Consider the following 22,779-nt stretch of genomic DNA (forward strand, 5'->3'; position numbering starts at 1 on the left):
TCTGCCTTTAAAGTTTCTAAAAATAAGAAGAATGTCCCATTTTGAAAAAGACAGCTTCTCAGATTATTTTCTGTACCGACTGAGTAAATGTTACACAACACAAAATCAATAGCACCATAAAGTCTTACAAACTGCATTTTACACACCGACCAAAGCATGGCAGTCATCAGTAATGTTGTAAATAATCAGTGCTATTGATAACAGTTGCGTCGATAGCTTCTGCCCTTTAGTATTGGATGAAAATGTGACCTTTTCAAACAGCAGGTCAAACCTTTAATTTTCTGAGCATTTTAAATTGAGAGGCAAAGACAACCAGGGGATACTAGTAGTGCCGTATTTCTTGCCACACCCCTTTTGTAATATAAATAGATTTTGGCCTGTCTGTCTGATTGGATAAGGATTTTGTAAACACCCGTACCTCTATCTTCAGAGTATCTTTTCACAGTTGCTTGGTCTTTATCAAAACAGTGTCCTGTCATTTAGGTAAATATACTGTAGGTCGCACTGTGCCTATTCTTTTTCAACACAGAAAGGGTCTTGTGTCAGTATCCACAGTGATGAGTAGACTGACCAGACAATCTATCGACAACTCTTCAATCCTCCTCCTCCCGTTTCATTCCTTTACAGCTGAACTGCAGCCAAGACCAGTCAGGATGAGCCCCCAGCTGTGAGGGCTGTAGGACATTAACCACTTCATCACCTCATGTGACAGAAGTAAGAATGGGTTTTTGGCTAAGAAAGCAGACTGGTGACCGGGGGGGAAGTCAGGACTATAGATTACTGAGCTTTAAAGCAAGATCTAGAAACACACCAGGAGACACATTTTAGTTTAATGGTTGCTTTATTGAATTCCCACAGCTGCGTCACCAACAGAACTACAGCAACATAGTATTTGGAAAGTGCAGAAAGGTAAACAATTGGTGCACAGCCTAGACATACAGTACTATCACCCTGCACTGCACGACAACAACCCAACATAGAGCAGCACTTCATTTTTTTGATGGTCCTCATAGTGTTTGGAAGTTTTGTTTTTTTCCTGTGTTAAACTTGCACACTAAGTGTATTTGTAGATTTTTAAGTGAAAATCCATCTTCAAATAAATAACATAAATAAAGTGCAAACCTAATTTAAATTGTATTAATTTCTGAAAACATAGGTAAACCACTGCAATCCACAACTACAATTTTGCAGTTCAAAAAGCAAACTTCTCACAGAAAACCTTTGGAACGAAAGCCACTCAAAAGGTTGCGTGCATTCTCTGAACAATAGTTAAATTCTTCCTACGGATACATTTGGGCTGTTCTGAGGAATGTCAGATCCTTATAAACTCAACCACACAGCAACTAAAAGGCATTCAGAAAAACAGGCAAAACATTTCTCTACACAAGTGTTCTGCCTTTTCCTTCCTACTCTTCTTTAGTCTAGTTATTGGCACAAAAGGTATTTACGTAAGCATCAGTCTTTTGGGTTTGACACAGGTGCACCAATGGTTACATACGAAAAAGTTGCAAAAAAGACAAATACACACACACACAAGCAGTGGTGATATCCGACCTCATGTTTTACAATTCCCATTGCTGAATGATATCCCATTAAAAAAAAAAAAAAGGCTTAGCTAGCTTGTATCGGTTAATGTCAGCAGAACAAAAGGTTTTAATGGTGTGCTTGTGTTTATGTGTACAAGTGCTAAAGAATGCTTTGTTCATGAGATAAAAGTACAGTATGTGGCAACAATATGTGCTTTATAGTGCATAGTGTCTGCAGATGTGTGTGTTCACAGGTTGTTCTGGGTGCCTGCTGATAGTGTTTGCCATGTGAATGCTTCAGGACATTTTGGTTTACAATTTGGTTGTGTGTCCTACCGAACATTTAACTCTGACAAAGAGCCACAGCAGAGAAACGGACCTCGCCTTGCTCTCTCTCCATGAATCCACGGCACACTTTAGATGCATCCTGGGCACGATGGAAAGGAGGGAAAAAAAAGTTCACGCTCAAGTAAAATGTGTTTGTAAATTGAGTAAAAATGACTTGGGTAAAAGTACTTTATTGCAGAGTACATGTTACTGCTATTATTTTTAATACTCCCCAGTAGGGCGGGGTAACATTAATACATTATTAATGCTGTCATGAGGCTCAGTGTCATGAGATGCGGTCTTTTTATTAGACCGTTCCAGCCTAGTAAAATTAATGATTATAATAAAATATTTCAAAATGACATGTAGATACAGTAGCACCAAAAGCAGTCCCAAAAATGTTGTTACATTTCATAGTTATATCAACATCTGGTCAAATTTATAATGTAATTTATGATTACATTATAATATTTTTGCCAATATTCCCCACCCATACAGTACAATTATAAATGCAAGTCTTCAACCATTATCTATTATTATCTATTATGTATATCTTTGTAGGCATCTTTTAATTTTGCTTAAGGATTATAGTTTTCTTTAGATGAGATCCAATAAATCATCACAACATTTATTGCTGTAATTTTATCTCTAATGCATGTAGCGCCCTCTTGTGGTAGTTTGACGTGACAGTCTCAGACCTGAGCCTCGATGCGTTCGACATAACTTTAGCATATATTAACAAACTGCCTTACAATGTTACTTGACAGTTAATGCCAAAAATTCCAACTATCCAATTTTTTTTTGTAGCTCAATTTGTATTTAAGCATATTACAGTCCAGACTGTTTGATTCTTTTTGGAGATTTGAGAGTGCATTAGCCAAGTTTATTGATTGAGTCAAGACACTCGGGAACGGCCACTCCCTATTCCAGTTTAACACCATGACTCATCACAGGCCTCGTGCATAAAAGAAACTTGGTTCACAATAATATTTCAACATATCCATAATCGACACAAAATGTTGATGGCTGTACATTTACTTACAGTTATAAATGATCCATCTTTGGTAGCTCCATGCTCCACTGGGCCATTCATTCTTCCATCTTAAAAACAGATGAGAGAGTTAAGAACCCACAAAATGAAAACGCATACCAGGAATGTGCTGAATGACTTGACATGCTTACCAAATTCATAAAGTTGTCCATTTGCATTGACAAAGGCAATGAAGTGGAAGTTGACTTTGTCAGCTTCCGGCTGTGAAAATTGAGATTTGAGGAATAAATATTCAAAGTAAATATTGTGACATAAAAAAGGGTTTAGAAAAGACAAGCACTGCAAAGCAGTGTTTAAACATTATTTAACCAACTCACCAAAGAGAGACAGAGCTCACATTTTAAGACAGAAAGCATATAGACGGACATGAAACTGAAACGTAACTTTCATGCGGTAATTATTCAATGTGAATCAGTACAATCTTTAGGTTTATCAGTTGGAAAAAAATTGCAGTCTGGAGTCTATGTAACAGTGACAAGTAGTATGTCAGCCGTCTACAAGGTTGGCCATTAGTAGTTGATATTGTGGATAGGTATCTTACCCTACACTGGCCCTGCACTGCAACCTCATTGTGGGCCTCACAGATTGCCTGGAGAAGAAAGATTTGGAAGCTGTCAGTTAAATACTGTTAAAACAGATCATTCTACTCGCACATAAAATACACATGCAGGAGTTTCTGAAAAAAAAAGCAAACAAAAAAACACTGCAGGTCTGAGGTTTTAAAAGACACATATTCTTAATGGTACATTCTGTAATAATATCAAAGGGCCCTTTAGACTGACAAAGATTTAGCAGTGTTTGGCGCCCCCAAGTGGCTATAACATAACATGTAGGTTTTACATTACTAACAGTTCAGAAATTAGGTGTTTGCTTTGGCTTTAGTTCAGTGTTTTAAATATAGTTAATTGAGTTAAGTGGGTTTTTTTGTTGAAGAGTCATTACATTTGAAATATTTGTTCAACATTTTACCTATAGCTTCTATTTTTATATAAGACTGTAACCATACAGTTCACTTAAAGCAGTTTCAACAGTGTGCATGTTTATCTTGCCTTGTTTTTCTCCAGGTGTTTGGCACGGTCATCAGCTGACATGTTTTCAGTCTCATCTAGAAACTTCTTCAGGGCAGAGTCACTATCTGAAAAGACCAAAAAGTAACATCAAAAGTTAAAAATCAGAAATAAATGTATTAATTCACACTAATATATTAGGAAAATGAATGTTAGTGCCATCCATTTAAAAAAATGCACTTCATTTCACTACTCAGGACAATCTAGCAAATTATTGAAAATGTAATTTGTTGACAGTGTGAGATAGTGTGATGGTCATTTCTTCACAGTACAACCAGTTTTTTTTATTAGATTTATATCTTTAAACAAAGAGTGGCGAAAGTGCGGCACTGTCCTTACACCAAATAAAACTAAATTAAAAGTAATGTATGGGTTGTTATTTTACAATACATCGGCTTTGAACACTGCAGAGTCATTGATACTGAGCAACAGCATTATGCTCCTTTTATAAATAAATAGTTTGCAATATCAATATTTGTAACTGTTGTTTTGTACTTGGTACCAGTTCTTATTTGATCTGCACTCACCAAATGTCAGTTTGCTTTTGTTGTTGGCCACAGCATGCAGCATGGCAATGGTGCCACAGGAATTGACTGCAGTCTGCTTCAGGAAATAAACGTCAGAGCCTCCTGCCACCTTGTCTGCCTGCTGCTGTCTGAAAGACTCATGCTGCCATACAAACAAACAGATAGAGCATAGTCATGGTCATCTGCCCACACAAACACAGGGTGCAGTCAATTTTGCCACTTGAAATGTGCACATGGTTTAAGATCACAATTTGTAACAGCAATCAACAGATTTGTTGATATATTGCCACTGTTGACCCTAGGAATGTGGTCTGGCTCCGAGGTAGGGTTTGTATGGTATGATATGAAATGATATATGATTGTGTCACGGAACCAAATAAAAACAATATAAACAAAAACAGTAAATATCCTCACACATGAATGACTTGAAAAGGCCATTTAGCTCATAAAGTAGATATAAAAAATAGAGTGAGGTTTAAAAAAAAAAATACAGCAATAATCATGCAAGAAAGAACAGACTTCCACAATGATGCCATTTATTTATTTATATATCCAGGAACTACCTTTTTTAATTGTTTGTTTTCCACCTAAAAGAAGTAGTGCCGTTTTAAGAGATTTAGGAATATGTTGATAATTATCAGGATAACATCGTAAATCACAATAATTTTGGCCAGGATAAAAATCGTAAAATGTTCATATCGTCCAATGCCTACTCAAACGATCACAATACAAGCATCTCTGAGAAAGATGAGTCTGTAATTGAATGTCTAGGTTTGACAGGATAATTAGAATTCATATTGAGAAATTAAAAAAAAAAAAATTGTACGCATATGCTGAATCATTTCCTCATTATCATCTCATCCCTATTGTACCCATCATCACAGAACAGCTCTTTCTCCTTCTCCATACATGCCCTCCCTGCACCTTATTCTCACCCCACCCCAGACAGCCTGCATCAGTGACTTACCCCACCCTTCCTTTCCAGGAACTAGTCTCCACCACCCCATTATTACCTGTTGTGTCAGTGGGAAGAGCAGCATCAGGGCACAGCATGGTTTCGGGATGGCGGAGAGTTGCTCACTCTCCAGCCCCAGCACATCAACGAAGTGCCAGCTGTCCCCCACGCCTAGCTTGCTCATCATCTGAAACACAAAGCCAGGAAAATAAACAAAACACGATTACTTAAAAAAGGAAACAGTTGAGGTTTCAGAGGCGACATGTATAAATGATCCCTTCTGAGGAGAGATGCTGCGTTGTGTTGGTCCAGGCAGACCACACCCTTTAGCCTAGACACTGGGGATGATGCTGCTGCTCATAAAACCCGATAAACGCTTCTCCTGTTTGTTCTCGCATCTCCTTTTGATATTAACACTTGTTTTCACCCAACGTTATACAGTTCACAATACCTCCATACTCTTTGTATTAATGGCGTGGTTGCGACGTGGTGGCCTGGTTTTAACGGTCGTCTCATTGACGGTTTAACTGCCCTCATAACAAGCTAGCTAATGTAAAACTTACCTGGCAGTTCAGTTACCAATACGTCGCCATTTTTCAACGTCTAACCGTTCGTTACTCACCTTGTTGAGCATCTGAAACGACATAAACAGAAAGCACAGGTGAGTTCTTTGTCTATGAAAATATTAGTGTTTAAAAGTTAACAAAACACAGTTATTTCTCCCCACCTCGGGGTTGATCTCCATTGGGGTCCACTCCATTTTTGCACTGTTTCGGTTGTGACTCCGCAAATTGTTTGTCTTCTCGCTGTGCCGGTTTGTGCAGCTGTCAGTGGAAGTTACAGAGCGTTCCCGTACTTTATGCTGTCGGTCATACCACTTACCGGCAGACAGGGGGGTGGGCTCAGATCAAATAACCGGTGGTGTTCATATTTAATCGGCCTTCTTAAAGATATCAGAGGGATTTTAAACACTATATTTTTCTTGCTACACGTTTAGCGAAGTAGTGACAACCTAGAAAGAGATACATCCATATTTGAAAAAATATTTAAGTTAAATCACACCGCTAAATGTGAGATCACTCTGATCAAATCACGTTCTTTCTAGAAAGAAAGGTGTGACGTATAAATCAATTCAATTCAATTCAATAGGCGTTAGCAACAATGAAAGTCAATGACACAGGTAATGAAATAAGTTAATTTATTTAAAATATATATATATATATATATATATATATATATATATATATATATATATATATATATATATATATATATATATATAGTATTATAAGTAGGCTAATCAAGTTAGTATCAGTACCATTTCCATGTGACTTAATTTAGCAAGAAAAACACAATGCAATTGTTAATCTGCTGATAATAACATAAAGAGATGTTAGTAGGGATAATGCAAGATATCTTATATACTATAAATAACTAAAGAGAATCTGAAAAAAATTAAGAAATGTTAGAATAAAATAAAGAAATGTTCATAGTAGGGATAGTACAAGACAGTCATAAAAACTACTCCCTACAATGGTTCTGGCTAATGAGACTTTAATTCAAGACATCCAGTACATGCTACTATTCCACATGTGTTTCCCAATCTACCATGATCTGCAAGACCATGCTTGTTTCTGGAACTAACATTATCTGAAGAAGTGCAACAGACCGCAGTTGCAAAAATGTGACTATAGTTCAGAGTGCCGCTATTCTACCAATATAGAGCAATAGACAGTACTGTATTAAGTGCAGCTATAGATTCCATGCATATTCAACCACCCACTTGGCATTACTTAGGTTTGCGCAGAGTGCATGCATTTGAGTAACTCTTTACTGCCTACAGTTACAGACTTGTTAGCTAGTACCACTTCTGGATTATGCCAGGGAGATATTACTTTAATAAGTCCGGTTTTCCCAGTTTTCGTTCACCTGTTTGCTCATGTTGGTGTTTCCGTAAGTATAAGCAGCACCTGTGTGTGTAAGCACCTGGTTGTTTATATTGGTACATATCCATGTCAGTGAGAATAAGATTGTGTTAATACATGCTCTGTGTTGCTCCCCTGTCTGTTTTTATTTCCACTCTTACTTCCTCCTGGTGGCACTGTAGCCTTTCTGCACTTGCTCAGCATGATGGTTGTACTATGAAGAAATTATCAACACCGCCATCTCACACTCTGTGGAGAAACTAAATCTTCAATCATTTACAGTTTGTATGTACATTGAAAGGCTTTTCGAAGAAATGTATAAAGATGTGGGGCCTTTGCCAATGCAGAGAAAATTACCCATTATCCACAAATGAGACTCCATTTTATCTTACTTATTATTATTATTATTATTATTATTATTATTATTATTATTATTATTATTATTATTATTATTATTATTATTTTTAATATTTATTCTGACCTAAAGGATGAGGTTATTTTGTCTGCAGCAATATGTGAAATATGACCAAGCTGGATGTTTGTGTTGTGTTTTCCTTGTAGTTGCTATATATTGTATTGTATAAATTGCATTATATTGTCTAAAACATGGGACTATTACTCACTCGCGCTTTAATATTATTGTCATTATGTGTATGAAAAATCAATAAACAAATTGCAAGAAATGATAGGACTGTGGACTAATAAATTATATAACACTCATTTCACTCTTTGCATTTTGTTTATGTTTTATTTAGTTGTTCTGAGCACTTTGGATGCCTGACAGTAACAGAATGAGGGCACCCTCTCTACGAGACTCTTTTGAGTTTTGTCTCTTATTATTACTGTAAGGTTTAAGGTTGAGATATGTCATTTTAATTTATTGTTTCAAAAAATAGATGAAACCATAGTTCAAAGGGCTTTCTAAATACAGCACGACATTTCTTTGACATGCATGTAGAAATCAATTTGATCATGTATCCCTCAAGAAATCTGGATGTCTAAATAGAGTATTTGTTGGAGGTTGAAAAACGGTCAAGCAAGCACGAGGCTTGTCTGTAGAAAATGAAAGTAGAAGTCAAGAGAGGCAAAAACTCCTATTTTTATTATTTTTTTGTTTTCTCTGATTGTTTTGCGGATGTGGATGAAGCCTTCCGAGAACAGAGGCCACTGATGAGTTGGCAGGCTCGGCATCTCACATGATGTTCAGTTTCACCCTGGTTACTTTCCTGCCAAAGAGCGTTTTTGAACAGCTGGTGAATACAGCTCAAGTGTAGTGATTGTGTTCCTCGCAAGATAAGGAACAATATACTTCATTGGGGTTTCACTTCTCCTCTCCTAAATGTCAAAAAAAGAGCAAGAGGAATCTAATGTTGATCTTTGACATCTGTTTCCTGTGCACACAGCAAAGACGTGGAGATGAATGTTGTGCCTCCTTTAGCAGCAGGTTGGAGAGGGAGCATGGTGGTGTACCTGTGTCTGTTTGTCTCACTCAGCACACTGTTAGCTCTGTTTCTCTGGTTGTTACTTCAGCAATCACAACGCTACAGACACAGAAGCGAGGATGCACTGTGACCCACACCTGCTATCTATTGATTATCATAATCATATGGCTCATAATCCCACCGTCTCTAGTAAGAATGGTACACATATTGAAAGAGTCACAGAGTACAAGTATCTTGGATATTTGAAAATAAGAAGTTAACTTTTAAATACCATGTGACAAAACTGCTGAACATATTAAGGGGGTAAAACGGTTTCTTCTATAGGAACAAAATGTTTCATTCTGCATCGTAGAGGGACACTAAATGAGGCAACTTCCTTATCAGTCTCGGTTTACGTTTCGGCGGCAACTCTGTAGCCCTTCAATGCTGTTTATGACTTTGCACTAAGATTTATTACAGGAGATAATTATCATACTCCTCATTGTAAGCTGTATGCTAAGGTTGGGTGGCCCACTCTTTGTACGGGTTGATAGACACTGTGTCTAGTTTTACTCCCTTACATTATTTTAGTGTTGTGGCTTATGTGGCAGGTGCTGGATGCTTTGATCACATGATATGAAGACCACTGAGGCGCCCTTTAGCAAGGCACTTAACCTCCAACTGCTGCTCAGTAACAGTTCAGATTGTGTGTGTAACTGAAAACAAAGCATTGCTTTTGTTGCTCTTTCAAAATAAAAGATTAAACATCCTTCTTAAAAAGTTTGTTTTCTGAAATTAATTAAAATGTTTTACTTTTCTTTTGTGATAGTAATAATATAACCCACATTCTCTCTCTCTGTCTCTCTCTCTCTCTCTCTCTCTCTCTCTCTCTCTCTCTCTCTCTCTCTCTCTCTCTCTCTCTCTCTCTTCTCTCTCTCTGTCTCTCTCTCTCTCTCTCTCTCTCTCTCTCTGTCTCTCTCTGTCTCTCTCTCTCTCTGTCTGTCTCTCTCTGTCTGTCTGTCTGTCTCTCTCTCTTTCTCTCTCTGTCTGTCTCTCTCTGTCTCTCTCTGTCGCTCTCTCTCTTTCTCTCTCTCTCTGTCTGTCTCTCTCTCTTTCTCTCTCTCTCTGTCTGTCTCTCTCTGTCTGTCTGTCTGTCTGCCTGTCTGTCTCTCTCTCTCTATGTCTCTCTCCTCTCTCTCTCTCTCTCTCTGTCTCTCTCTCTCTCTCTCTCTCTCTCTCCTCTCTCTCTCTCTCTCTCTCTCTCTCTCTCTCTCTCTCTCTCTGTCTCTGTCTCTCTCTGCAAAGTCTCTTTGTTAGAATTGATCTGCAGCTCTCAGTTCAGTGTTTACTTGGTGAATCATTAACATGCCAAAGGCGTGGACAGCATTCAAGTAAAAACAATACTAATTAAAACCACACATTTCTAAGATAAGGTTCTTCATTCAGTTCATTTTTAACCAGGTTTGGTGTCCGTCTCTACATCAGGATGTCACAACCTCTGGTTTCCCATTTCTGTCTACTGAGTCTATCAATTATTAACACATTATTATCTCTATAAATCATTGGTAAATTACCATTATTTTGAACTTGAAACTCCATGCCAGATGTATTATACAAACGTACCTTTGTGGGATGCACCCTGATATCAGTCACAGATTATTACATCAGGTGAAGTTGAATTCAACCTTTAAATGTCTTAAGACACTTTATAATAAGGGTACAAATCACATGCCTAAATAATGATTGACTAATGCATGACTCGTGATATTTAATGCATGAACTATTGCAAGCTGTATCTTGAATTCCTCACCATTAACATATTAATCAAGGAATGTTAATTTGCAGCTACATTAATGTGAGCAATTAGCTGGATTCCAGTTACATTAAAGTTAATGTCAGACCGATGCATTAAGTCTCGCTGAAGGCAGAACAGTACCTGTAAATATATACCATATACCATAAATATCAATAATCAATACCATTGTGTCATACAGCAGCATGTAAATGTTTGCATAACCAGCTCCATGAAAAAAAGCTTCATAATAATGTATAAAATATCTGTGAATTAACATTTCTTAATTCATTTGTTAAGTTTCATGCTACAGCCTGCATTAATTCATGCATAATCATCATGAGTCGCATTATGTAAGCATTTCTTAAATGTGTACCCTTATTATTAAGTGTTACCAAGAACATAAATGATTTGCATGTCTGATGAATTCTGTTTGGTGCACAGTGTCCAGTAACTGTGATTATTCCTCGATCCAAACAAAGTTGGCATATGATACAGACAATAAAGCTTTAATACATTCTCAGTATAACATGTAACACGTTGTATCACCTGGCTGTTTTCCCTGTGAGACCAACAAGAAGTAGCTTAACATTTGGTGGATAATCTCTGTATATGATCTTTAACTTGGGGGCGTGAGTGTAGTGTAAACAGACTTTCCTGTTGTCTGTCAGCTCATTGTTAGTCACTAATAAATATTTTAACATGGAAGATGGATCGAATGACTATGTGTAATGTGAAACCACGGATATGATCACTCCACTTGCAGTTCCTTTTGTTCTAGGGAGTGTTTAGCATCTTTCAGCTCGTTGTTGGTTTTATGACCTTCAGCTTTGTCTCACTGCTCTCATCAACCTCTTTAGAACCAAAAAGCTTTGATACACCCTCTGTATGCTAACTGCTAAACAAGAAATAGAAGAAGAAAAAATTAGCAACTATAGCTGATGAACACAGCGGAGCATTTAGCAGCTAAAGAACTATAAATTGTCCACAGGATGTGAAGATCCCAAATAATCCAAAACCAAAATTTAACCAATTATTGGACTTTGTCACTTAGTCAACATTTGTCTGTTGACCAGAAACTCAACTCAACTCGACTTTATCAGATGGTGATGACAGTATTGCTTTTTCAGCTTGATCCACTACCCCAATTTGTAAAAATCAATCAATACAGCTTTAACCAAGCAGAAGGTGCACTTAATAAATACATAAATGAATAAAAATCAAGTTTGAATATCTCAAAATCTTCTGCTTGGTAGAACACAAAAAATATTAACAGATTTAAATTTACAATCTGCACCTCTCTTCCTTGACCCAAACAATGTTGATAATACACTATTTAGCAAGTGCTAACACTCAAGAATGACTTACATTATTATTTTTAAATGAATAAAGAGAAAAACTTTCCATTAGTGTATAGGTGTATTTAGTTGTTCAAGCTTTTCTTTTGAAGGTCAACTAAAAGAACAATGTCACCTTGAAAACCTGTCAGATGACATTTGGTCATTTGTCAGTTGGTAATCATGTGTGGATGCATGTACGGACACATTGGTCCAACTACAGCTACCCGGTATGGGTGGAAGGCCAAATACAAATTTTCCATTCTGTGGGACAATATTACAGGTCATTAGTAGCATCAGTAGTAGTAGTAGTAGTACAATTTTAAGGTAATAATAATAATAATAATAATAATAATAATAATAATAATAATAATAATAATAATAATAATAATAATAATAATAATAATAATAATGTTAAGGTATTTGTACTTTACCTCAGTATTTCCATTTCATACGAGGCTATTTCAACCATGTAAAGTTTCTTTTTAAATGAAAGACCAAATAAAACTAAAACTTAAAGTAAAGTAAGTAATCTTTTCCACTGCTGAACATGACTGAGAGGATCAAACCTCTGTTTATTCCTCGGCCATGAAAATATTTTTCCCTCTTTTTTTACTGACTCCATGTTTGGAACCACAGCAGCTCCATGACAACAACATTTCCCAGAGTGCTTCAGGAGCAGTTGAGTCCGTGCGCACCGGGGAGTGGCTCTCACACACGCGAGCCCAAACATTCACGCGCGCAGAGTTTATCCGAGTGGATATCTGCCGTCAGCTCTTCCTGTCTTCTCTCTCTGCCGGATCAGCTCACCGAGCTTCACCTAACGGCTGCTTTAGGCGGTAAGTTGTTTGCGTTTTAACTTCCAGGTATGAATTCAGCAGCATCGTTCATCTGAGCGGGAACAGCTGCTACCCGGGAACAAAAGAGAGACGTGTCTCTTTTGTCAGGTCCGTGGAGGATACACTACAAAGACAGAGGACACAGTCAGGCAACGGTTAACAACCAGAAAGTAGATTGTAGATGTGTTTAAGTTAATCCTGTCCTCTGACCGAGAGGAAGAGTTTAGTATTTGTCATGTTTCGTTGCTAAAATAACGTTTTTCTCTCTCTAACAGAATTTCTTGTTCCGCTGAATAAACCTCCGAGACTGACAAAATGGTGAGTCATCTTCACTTGACTGATTTTTTTTTAAGCTGTCAATTTAAAGAAATTGTATTACAATGATTACTATTATATTTGACCTTAATGGTCTTTGCAAAAATCCGTTATTTATGCAAATATGTGACTCCATTAAGGTTTTTACCCTCTGAACTCCAAGACTACGCCCACTTTTTACACATTATATAACCCTAAGCTTTGCATCTAAATGAAGGTTGGAGTGCACAAAATGTGAATGTTTGTTTACTGTTAACTTGTCAGTTTACATTAAACGTACAAACTTATTTTCTGTAAATGTAGAAGAACATCTGTTAAGAAAGGTATGAGTTTGGCAACCATTTATATTTAAACAAGCTTCAATTAGTAACTTGTCGCTACAGTTAAGTGCATTTTACATGGAAGTTAACAAATGGACACTTTTACTACACTTGGGTGTGTGTGTGTGTGTGTGTGTGTGTGTGTGTGTGTGTGTGTGTGTGTGTGTGTGTGTGTGTGTGTGTGTGTGTGTGTGTGTGTGTGTGTGAGGTTTCATTTTGGGAAGTTTATTGCATGACTCACGTGGGCTCTTTTCCATTCGGGTGGGTCTATGTCCCTCCACCTCTCTCTCTGTGTAATACACCCATTTCCACGTCTGTCCTGCAGATTAAAGCCGCCCTCCCTCTCTTAAAGGGGAAACAATTCTCTTCTTTTTCACAGGGTGGAGTTTTATCTTACCATAATAAAAAAGTGATTATATTCACGATAGTTAGCTGTGATGATGTAATGCTGCTGCACTCTGCAAACAGAATAGTCTGGGGGCAAAGCTCTCTGTTATGAAATGCTCACAAAATTCAGTTTTAATGTTTGTTTGTTTTTTGAGAAACATTCTAATTGAATGAATAAGGATAAGGCTGATGTCAGCAAATGCAGTGAAAAGACTAAAAGCCACAACAAATGGATCTAAGTGTCTGTGTAGCAACAGCCTGATGGAGAGAATTCCTCGGTGCCATAGACTTTGATTGTTGTCCAGAAACTATTATAAACCCATTAATGAGCCGCACATTAGCACAGCTGACACGTTCATAGGCACTGGAGTTTATTTTGAGTAAGTCCACCACACTGTACATGGTCCTTGAGCTGAAAAAAAGCCACCAACAAATGCAATATTTACTTCTATTTTTAGTAACACTTTCTAAAATCTACAGCGCACAGCTGGTCTTAGTAAATTTAGTAAAGTAAAGATGCTCTCCTTCAAAATAACAATGCGTCTGTTATGTTTTGTCCAAAAAAAGTATGTACACGTGTTTGAAAGTATGCAGAAGTTTTAACTACTACACAATGTGTCCTTCACTGAAAAACCATTGTCATTGTTTGTTTTTCTTTATTTTTATTGGCCATAAAAGTGTCAAAATTAAGGACACTTGAGTCTAAAAATATTAGTATCCACTTTTTTTTTTAAATCCCTTATACAAGCATGGCTGCAAGAATTGTGGATTGTTTGGTGTCACTGTATGTGCTTTAAAGCAGTGATACCAGTTGTGCCTCTGTTCACACATGGAGGGTCAACATGCCTCCACCACAAGCCCTTAGCCTCAGGTCATGTCTCAACTCGCTCCGTAGGACTCAACTTATGACTCACTATAGGAGCTAATTCTTTAGAAATGATGATCAGTGTTGTGTTGCTGCTCTGAATATCTTCTTGTTCAGCTTGTCCAAGCAGCCATCTGCATGTTGATTAGATTTTGTTTATCTTGTGGCTCTTGAGTGTGTTTATGAGGAAGGAGAGCTCGTGGACATTTTGGCGTTCCATCCTGCACAAAGAGACAGAATCCTGGTTGTTAACAGCGACTTGCTTTTGGACGTCCCCGTGCTTTTTCTTTCCAGATTTTCAGGGTCAGAATTCCAGAGACATACCCGTGGTTTTCCTCTCTAAACATCCCTCCCCCTGAAATTAGAAAAAACGCTCTGCTCTCTTATTGTTAATGCTTCATAGTTTTAGGGAGTGTCTGAAATGAGTGCAGCGCGGTTAGAGAAGGAAGTCTTTTTTTTACTAATAATCTATTTAAAGTTAATGTTTTTCAGCCTTATCTCGCTCGTTCTGTCCTCAGTATCGATCAGTTGAATACCTTTTATCCACAGTTGGATAACTTATTAGCCTGATAATCAATCATATTTGAGAAGTTGGCAAGATGTGTATAAAATAAGAGGTTTGATGTGAGAGCTTGTGAGAGCTTGTGTGCACATCTGCATGTGTTTTCATAAAGTCTGTAAGTCATTAAGTTAATCTGAAAGCGGGAAACTCTTTGAGTGTATGCACTTAACAAATCTGAGATGCAGCGTTTTATATGTACAGAATGTACACATGAATGTAAAGATTGATTTAGTGGGTTTTGTAATTTTAGCAATGAGAGAAGGGAAATATAATATAATATATTAAATTATATCTATCTTAAGCATGAATCTAGAGCTTGATTAAGTATATTTGTCTGCTATGATATTAAGAAGGAAAGGCAGAACGTCTTTGACATTATGCACATCTGATAAAAGATATGTTAATGTAAGCATGAAACTACAGATTAAGTATGAGATGCAATGTTATAGCATTTACTTTACATCTGATAAGAAAGCAGAAAGATGTACTTGTTCTAAATAACCCACTTGTTTACAGACACATTTAATATACATAAATAATGTTACAGTAACGCACATAAAGAGACTTCTTCTCTTTTTACATCTACATCCCTTTTAATTGCCATTGAGGAGTAAATTATTATTTATTATTACTCAAACAACAACAAGACATTCAAGGCAAGACCATAAATAAGCAATTATTGACTTATAATTGTATATATATAATTATAAAATGAGTTTCCTGGTCTGTTTGGAGGGTTTAAGCTAGCTGTCAATGGGAACAATCTGGTCACTAATGGTGCTTAAAGTTGATGTGAACTGTCTCCAAAACTAACGCAGTATAATACAGTGTGTATAAAACTGTCAGTGTTATGCTGGAAGTTGTCGGTGGTGTCTGCAAGTTCCATGAGAAATAATCTGAATGAGGTATAATGGGTTCTGTACAATATGTTGTGATGTATTATCTGTGTAAAACATTTGAATGCATTTAGAAATACAGCAGAGAGGTCCAGAATTCAGGAGTATCAGCTTTATTTAGAATTTGTTTTAATAAATACATTGAACTTGGTAAAACCTACAACAAACTAATCCTCCTGTCCGTTTCTTCCATCTTGCAGGCCACCAGAGGATCTGTTAAAGCCAGTAAAAACTTCAATGCCACTACAGATGCTGAGGTCCTGTACAAGGCCATGAAGGGGCTAGGTAAGATGCTTGTGTGTTTCTGCTGTCAGCACAGTGTCAGTCAGTACTACAACGCCAACAGACCAATGAGAGAGCGTTTTCTCGGGAGTTCCCCTCTGTGGTAATCCCTGCCGTCTGTGCAGAGATCCACCCAGACAGCAGTGAGTCATAAACACACGAGCAGAGATGGAACTTGACTCACTGTAAGGAAAAACACATCTGCTGACCTAAAGGTTGTAATTATGTGGGTGAAATAACTGTGTCCACCTCGACAGAGTTATGTAATGTGTGTGTCTTGCTGATTGGTTGAGTAACCATGGTGCTTGTTGCTGTAGGGACCAATGAGGATGCCATCCTGGAGCTATTGGTGGGGCGCAACAACGTCCAGAGGCAGGACATCAAGATCGCCTTCAAAACTCTGTTTGGAACGGTTAGAATACCTTAACATATGTTCGCTATAACAGCTTGCCTCGCTCTGTCTAGAGTTCACTGTAACTGGTTGAACTAAGAAAACTATGTGCTGCCACTGCACAGATAATGATTACCTACCAACTTAATTAGCTGTTGCTTATTTAGCCATTTGAGCTGAACATGAGACTGTAGCCTCCAACTATTACTATCAGAATACTTGGATAGTCTCTCCTGAGTGTTGTAAAGTCAAAATGTATTTAAAAAAGATAAATAATCATTTTCAAAAACATGTTTTTATGTAATGAAATATTCTGCTTTAGTCCATATTAAGACGGTTCATTTAAATGTTTAGGGTGATGACGTCAAAACAATATGATGCCAGAGTTTAAACCTTTAATAGAAGCGTTGAATGTAAAAGAAATGACATGCGGTACAGCCCTAGTGTTAGATGAAGCATACTGAGCCCTTTAAACCCGATGACCACACACAACACCAAAGCTCTAATTTGACTCCGTTTAACAGATACTGTCAGTAAAATCATCCGCAGAAAAACAACATGTGGCACGACAGGATTACACATTAACCGTAGCAAAACAATCATCACACATAAGATCCTTCTCTGTGGTCACACACAGGTTTTAAATTAAAGTGCTTGATGTTTCTTCACAACAGGATCTGGTGGATAAACTGAAGGGAGAGCTGGGGGGCAAATTTGAGACCCTGATCGTGGGTCTGATGACCGCACCCCTCGCTTATGATGTGTCAATGCTCCGCAACGCCATCAAGGTAAGTGCTGCAGACACCGGAGACGAGACAGATAAAGCCTCTTATGTTTCTGAGGCTTCTGAGAAGGTGGAAACTCCACGTGTAATTTCATCAGATGTTTCCTCTCTTTGACCTGTAGGGGGCAGGAACAGACGAGAAGGTCCTGGTGGAGATCCTCGCCTCCAGAACGCCTCAGCAGGTCAAGGACATCGTCAGTGCTTATAGAAAAGGTAACAGAGAGAATGCTAAGTTTTACAAATATTTATTATTTTAATGAATGGCTCTAACATATAACAGCGTATTAGGACCATTGTAGGGACACAATAAGTAATAAATGTGTTACGGATCTGGGGTGGGGGCGTAATATTCAGAGAACTCGTAAATCTAGGAGAAAAAATCTCAGGAATTCTGAGATTAAAGTCACAAAACACCCTTTTGTGTTTTACTTCGCTCTATATTATGCCTGCAGTGCATGACCTCATCAAATGATATTTTGCACTCTGATTTAGCATTAAGGAAATGCCCCAGAATCAACATATTATAATAAGCATCCAGTCTTTGAAGAGACTTTGCCGTGACATGGGCTTATTCAGAAGAAAACTACATACTGACTTGGGTGAGGTGATAGCTTTTGTGCATCTGGACCCACAGCACTATGTTCAGATGAAGGTTATCGCCATGTTCATACCCTCCTCACTAACGTGTGCGTGTGGCAATTACTGTCTGATGTGACGACGTTGATCCTTGCAAAGCAAAGGCCTTAATTTAGATTTTAAAAAGTGTGACAGAATCATTTGAAAGATCAGGGCTGAAATAAAACATTAACATGTTTGTTCCTCAGAGTACGATGACGACCTGGAGGAGGATATATCCGGTGACACTTCAGGACACTTCAAGAGACTTCTGGTGATTCTGCTGCAGGTAAATCTCCTCTCCTTTTATCCACGTCTCCTCTTCTTTCCTCTATCCTTGTCTCCTTCCTCTCTAATAGAAACATTTTGTCTCCTCAGGGGAACAAGCAGACTGGGATCCAGCAGGAAACCGTTGACAGTGATGCTGAGGTGAGTCGTTGTGTTGGTGCTGGTCACTAAATATGTTCACCATCAATGGTGTCTTTGTCTTGTCTGAGGGTGTGATTATCACATGTGTTTGTAGATGTGCTCTAAATGCTGTTCTTTGATCATGTGTTTATGTGTGAGAGAGAGAGACATTCCATTTATTTCAGAAATGACAAGCAGAACACAAACTGCTTTCAAATAATACCAACGGGTCTTAAAAAAGAAACTTCACAAATGTTTGCATGTAAAAACATTGCCGAGAATATATCAGGTTACACTTTTATTTTGATTTAAAGCTTTTATATTACCAACGGAACCATGCAACTCACTTTTCACATTGAACAGGTGCTCTTTTATAAACTAAACACTTATGTTATTTATCTGCATGTTTCGGTGTTTACTGCACGGGTGTCAAACTCAAGGCCACAATTATATCCGGCCCGTGAGAAAATATCATGTCTCTCATAACTGGCCCGCCGGTTTTGGTAATTAAATCAATGCATGGCACAACCACGGGAAAATATATATTTGAGGAAGTATCTAAATGTGTGAATGAAATGAAACTGCCCCGGGACAAACTGACGGGACTGACGACAGAAAAGAGCGGATTAGTGCAGGATTTGGGAGAAGATGCAGCTGACGGTGTATCACTGCATCACACACCAGGAAGTGCTGTGTTGTAAAGCTCTGGAAATGGAAGATGTAATAAGCACCGTAACACGGAGAGGAAACTTGAGGAGATACATTCTGAACATGGAGGTGCGATGGCTCAGTCGAGGGAAAGTGCTGAATAGATTTTTCCGAGTTGCGTGAGGAAATCTACCAGTTTTTGGAAGCAAAGGGAAACACACCACAGATCTCTGGCACGATGTGAGCTGGCCTTTATGTACGACATAACGAAGCATCTCACTGTTAAACCTGCAGCTTCAGGGCCGTGTGATCACGGACACGTGTGATGCAGTGAGAGCCGAGCTGCCTGTGAGAGACTCTGATGCAGCAAGGAAACTTTAGTCACTGCGTGTTTCCAAACACTGACAAACCATCTCCACCGCTGTGTTCCCGACTGCGTATTTGCCGACTTTGCAGCAAACTTCATACCGCTCGGATGCTTTGCATGTTTAGAAGCGCATACCTGTGTGAGCAGCTTTTCTCTGTGATGAAGATGAACAAAAACCCACACAGGAGCCTCACTGATGCACACCTTCACTCACTGAGGGTTTCCACAGAACCACAATCAAACTGGCAGCTAAGAAAATATTCCAAACATCTGGCTCTGACTGCATAAAAGGAGAATGTAGCCTACCTAAATATGTTCCATATCTTTTTGCACTTTATCCAATATGTCTATCCTGTGCAATAAATATGGACCGTGTTTGGCCCTCGACGTAGTCCCAGTTTTTAAATTTGGCCCTCTCTGTGATTGAGTTTGACACCCCTGCTCTACTTATAATCTAATCTAATTATATATTACTTGTTAATCATGTTAAAAAATTGTCTGCGAGCCATATCGCATCATCGGAAGAGCCATAGGTTCCCGACCCCTGTCCTACTGTATGGTTTGGGTAAACAATTTTCTTCTAGCTCTTACTGCCTCTTTGCTGAATGTTTTCTGAGGACATCTTCTGTATGAACATGGTCCATCCCCGGTACTGAAGAGACTTTGTTGTAACTTGTTTAGTTGTAGTTTCTATTAATAGTATCGCTGATTCTCTGTGAGAGCCTGATCTGTTAAACTCTGTTGTCTTCAAGTTAAAAAGTACAATATTCTGAAATGTAGTGAAGAAGAAATAATATATATATATATATATATATATATATATATATATATATATATATATATATATATATATATATATATATATATATATATATATATATATATATATATATATATATATATATATATATATATATATATATATATATATATATATATATATATATATATATATTAAAAGTGTAAATACCTCAAAATATAGAGATTGTACTGATTCTGAAGGACAAGCAATGTGTGACGTGAAGCATTTTGTTTCTGTGATCGCAGGTCCTCTTCAAGGCAGGAGAGCAGAAGTTTGGCACTGATGAACAGACGTTTGTCACCATCCTGGGAAACCGCAGTGCAGAACATCTTAGGAAAGGTTCGTCTGAGAGCAGCCAGAATTACAGAGCGTCTGGGATCGTTTTGCAGTTTCACTTCATTTTCAAGACTAACTCTGAACCTGTGTGTTTCAGTATTTGATGCCTACATGAAGCTGTCAGGATACGAGATGGAGGAGAGCATCAAGAAGGAAACATCTGGAGGCCTGAGAGATCTTCTTCTGGCCGTCGGTACGAAACTGCTGCAGGCTGGTTCTGTTGGCCGCTTCTTGAGAGGCGGTGACTCTGAATGAATAACAATGACACGTTTTCAATAATCTTTTCTGTTTTTTCTTTTAAAGTGAAGTGTGCCAGGAGCGTTCCAGCCTATTTTGCTGAAACGCTGTACTATGCAATGAAGGTAAGTCAACAAAGATGGACAACCGTTCCATTAGAAGCTCGGCCACGAGTCGTGTCACCTTGTTCTTTTTCATGGGATGGGATTTAGGTAGAGATTCAGAAGCTTTCCCCTTTTTAATTGGATACATTTATTTATTGGAGGTAGTGGAGAGCCGATTTTGTGAAGTGAGTTGAATCGGGGAGGTTTATGCTATTTGAAAAGTTGTTGTGTATCTGGAGCCGGATGCACATTATGTGCATGCGCTCAGATAATGGTTTTGGATAATAATTTTTAATGAAGCTTACAGTAATCATGTGTTTGTTGCAGGGTTTAGGGACTGATGATAACACCCTGATCAGAGCGATGGTGACTCGCAGTGAGGTGGACTTGTTGGACATCAGAACTGAGTTCAGGAAGCTGTTTGCCTGCTCTCTGCATTCCATGATCAAGGTACACACTCACACTCACACACACACACACACACACACACACACACTGTTTTTGTTAGGGCCAGGTATAAAGTATGTAGCTACATACAAGGTAAATTGGAGAACTGAATGGCTGTAATGTTAAAATCTTTTGAATTAACTTCAGTACTCGTTCACTACCAAACTCTAGACCCCAGTTGGTTAACTTCAGAGCTGAACATCTTGGTTTAATGGCATTTTATCTAATACAATATTCAATAAGCTGCTCTTGTTTAATTCTACAAGACGAGAATGCATGTGAAAAACATCTCTGTGGTTCAACGTCACGAGAGTTGACAGAAATTCATGATATCTCCATGTGTGGTAGTGATACATTAAGTGAAATAAAATCACGTTAATTTTTTATTTTAATTACTTTTTTAAGCAGTTGTTGGTATAGTTTTTGTTTGGCTTTTTCTGAAAGGATATATTTTTTAAATTTAGATTCAGTTTCACTGCTTATTTTAGTTTGAGTTGTAGTCTGCCATTATAACCCTGACACACGCTTATTGTACGTAAGTTCCCATACACCTACAAAGCGGTATTAATTTTCTTAAACTCTGCGTGTGTTACAGGGAGATACCGGCGGCGACTACGGAAAAGCTTTACTGTTGCTCTGTGGTGGAGATGATGCGTAACTGTGGAAACGGTCAATGAAACAGGAAGTACACCTGAAGTGTCTCGTGTCTAAGGCGGCCTTTGGGCCGTCAGATCCCAACAAGAAGTTAACACAAAGTCAGCGTCACGTTCTTGTGTGTGCGTGTGAGAGACGGTCCAATCAGGCCTTTTTATACTATGACTCCAAATAATGTGTTTTAAAGGTAGCTAACATTTTTTTCATGTCCACATTAATTAATGCAGCTTTTGGCCGACTAACATCTTCACTATGACCAATATTATTCATTTGTAATGCGAAAGTATCAGACTACAGTTTGCACTTTGTTTGTCAGAAAACAGTATATATGCAATAATAAACATTTCAACTGATGAAGGACAATAGCACTGTTTTTTTGTTGTCTCGGTACTTATGGTGTCCTGCAGTCCACATGTACACATGTAATAGTGTGTAGTGATGTCTGTTGAGCATGCACTGGCCTCTCATGTCCACTAGAGGGAGCCAGAGCAGCATGAATAGAGACAAGTTCACCCGGTCAGCATTTCATGAAGACAAGTGGAAAGAACTTGAGTGTAATACACTTAAATACAATTTGTAGGTATTTATGTAG

At 38.0% G+C, this 22,779-nt stretch overlaps 2 protein-coding genes across 3 annotated transcripts; one reads left to right on the forward strand and one right to left on the reverse strand.

The window, feature by feature from the left end:
• Nucleotides 1–1,472: 1,472 nt before the first annotated feature.
• On the reverse strand, nt 1,473–6,328 carry uchl1 (ubiquitin carboxyl-terminal esterase L1 (ubiquitin thiolesterase)). The gene is made up of 9 exons (XM_029431462.1): nt 6,181–6,328; nt 6,076–6,087; nt 5,512–5,640; nt 4,499–4,640; nt 3,954–4,039; nt 3,446–3,493; nt 3,036–3,105; nt 2,896–2,954; nt 1,473–1,953 (listed from the first exon to the last, which is right to left on the reverse strand). Exons 1-9 carry the CDS (start codon nt 6,211–6,213, stop codon nt 1,870–1,872), a joined length of 663 nt encoding a protein of 220 aa, XP_029287322.1. The 5' UTR covers nt 6,214–6,328; the 3' UTR covers nt 1,473–1,869.
• A 6,297-nt stretch (nt 6,329–12,625) lies between these two features.
• anxa5b (annexin A5b) lies at nt 12,626–22,545 on the forward strand. 2 transcript variants are annotated; one of them, XM_029431450.1, is made up of 13 exons: nt 12,626–12,767; nt 13,043–13,085; nt 16,313–16,397; nt 16,712–16,806; nt 17,460–17,573; nt 17,692–17,782; nt 18,394–18,473; nt 18,563–18,613; nt 20,655–20,748; nt 20,843–20,938; nt 21,049–21,107; nt 21,414–21,536; nt 22,129–22,545. In XM_029431450.1, exons 2-13 carry the CDS (start codon nt 13,083–13,085, stop codon nt 22,189–22,191), a joined length of 954 nt encoding a protein of 317 aa, XP_029287310.1. In that variant the 5' UTR covers nt 12,626–12,767; nt 13,043–13,082; the 3' UTR covers nt 22,192–22,545. The 2 variants fall into 2 exon arrangements, with proteins under 2 accessions (XP_029287310.1, XP_029287301.1); XM_029431441.1 differs by lacking the exon at nt 22,129–22,545 and adding an exon at nt 22,059–22,116 and having other exon boundaries at nt 21,414–21,559.
• The last annotated feature ends 234 nt before the right edge of the window (nt 22,546–22,779 follow it).

This window comes from Cottoperca gobio, chromosome 1 (assembly GCF_900634415.1).
Source record: "Cottoperca gobio chromosome 1, fCotGob3.1, whole genome shotgun sequence".
NCBI classification, from domain to species: domain Eukaryota; kingdom Metazoa; phylum Chordata; class Actinopteri; order Perciformes; family Bovichtidae; genus Cottoperca; species Cottoperca gobio.

Bases quoted from the DNA above. Each gene is read 5' to 3' on its own strand.
- uchl1 (XM_029431462.1), bottom strand. From the start codon at position 6,213: ATGGAGTGGACCCCAATGGAGATCAACCCCGAG. The intron at 3,106-3,445 runs GTAAGATACCTA...CAATTTTCACAG, and splicing joins CAGTGCAGGGCCAGTGTAGG to CCGGAAGCTGACAAAGTCAA. The intron at 1,954-2,895 runs GTAAGTAAATGT...CATCGTGCCCAG, and splicing joins AAGATGGATCATTTATAACT to GATGCATCTAAAGTGTGCCG.
- anxa5b (XM_029431441.1), top strand. The intron at 17,574-17,691 runs GTAAGTGCTGCA...TTTGACCTGTAG, and splicing joins TGCTCCGCAACGCCATCAAG to GGGGCAGGAACAGACGAGAA. The intron at 20,939-21,048 runs GTACGAAACTGC...TTTCTTTTAAAG, and splicing joins AGATCTTCTTCTGGCCGTCG to TGAAGTGTGCCAGGAGCGTT.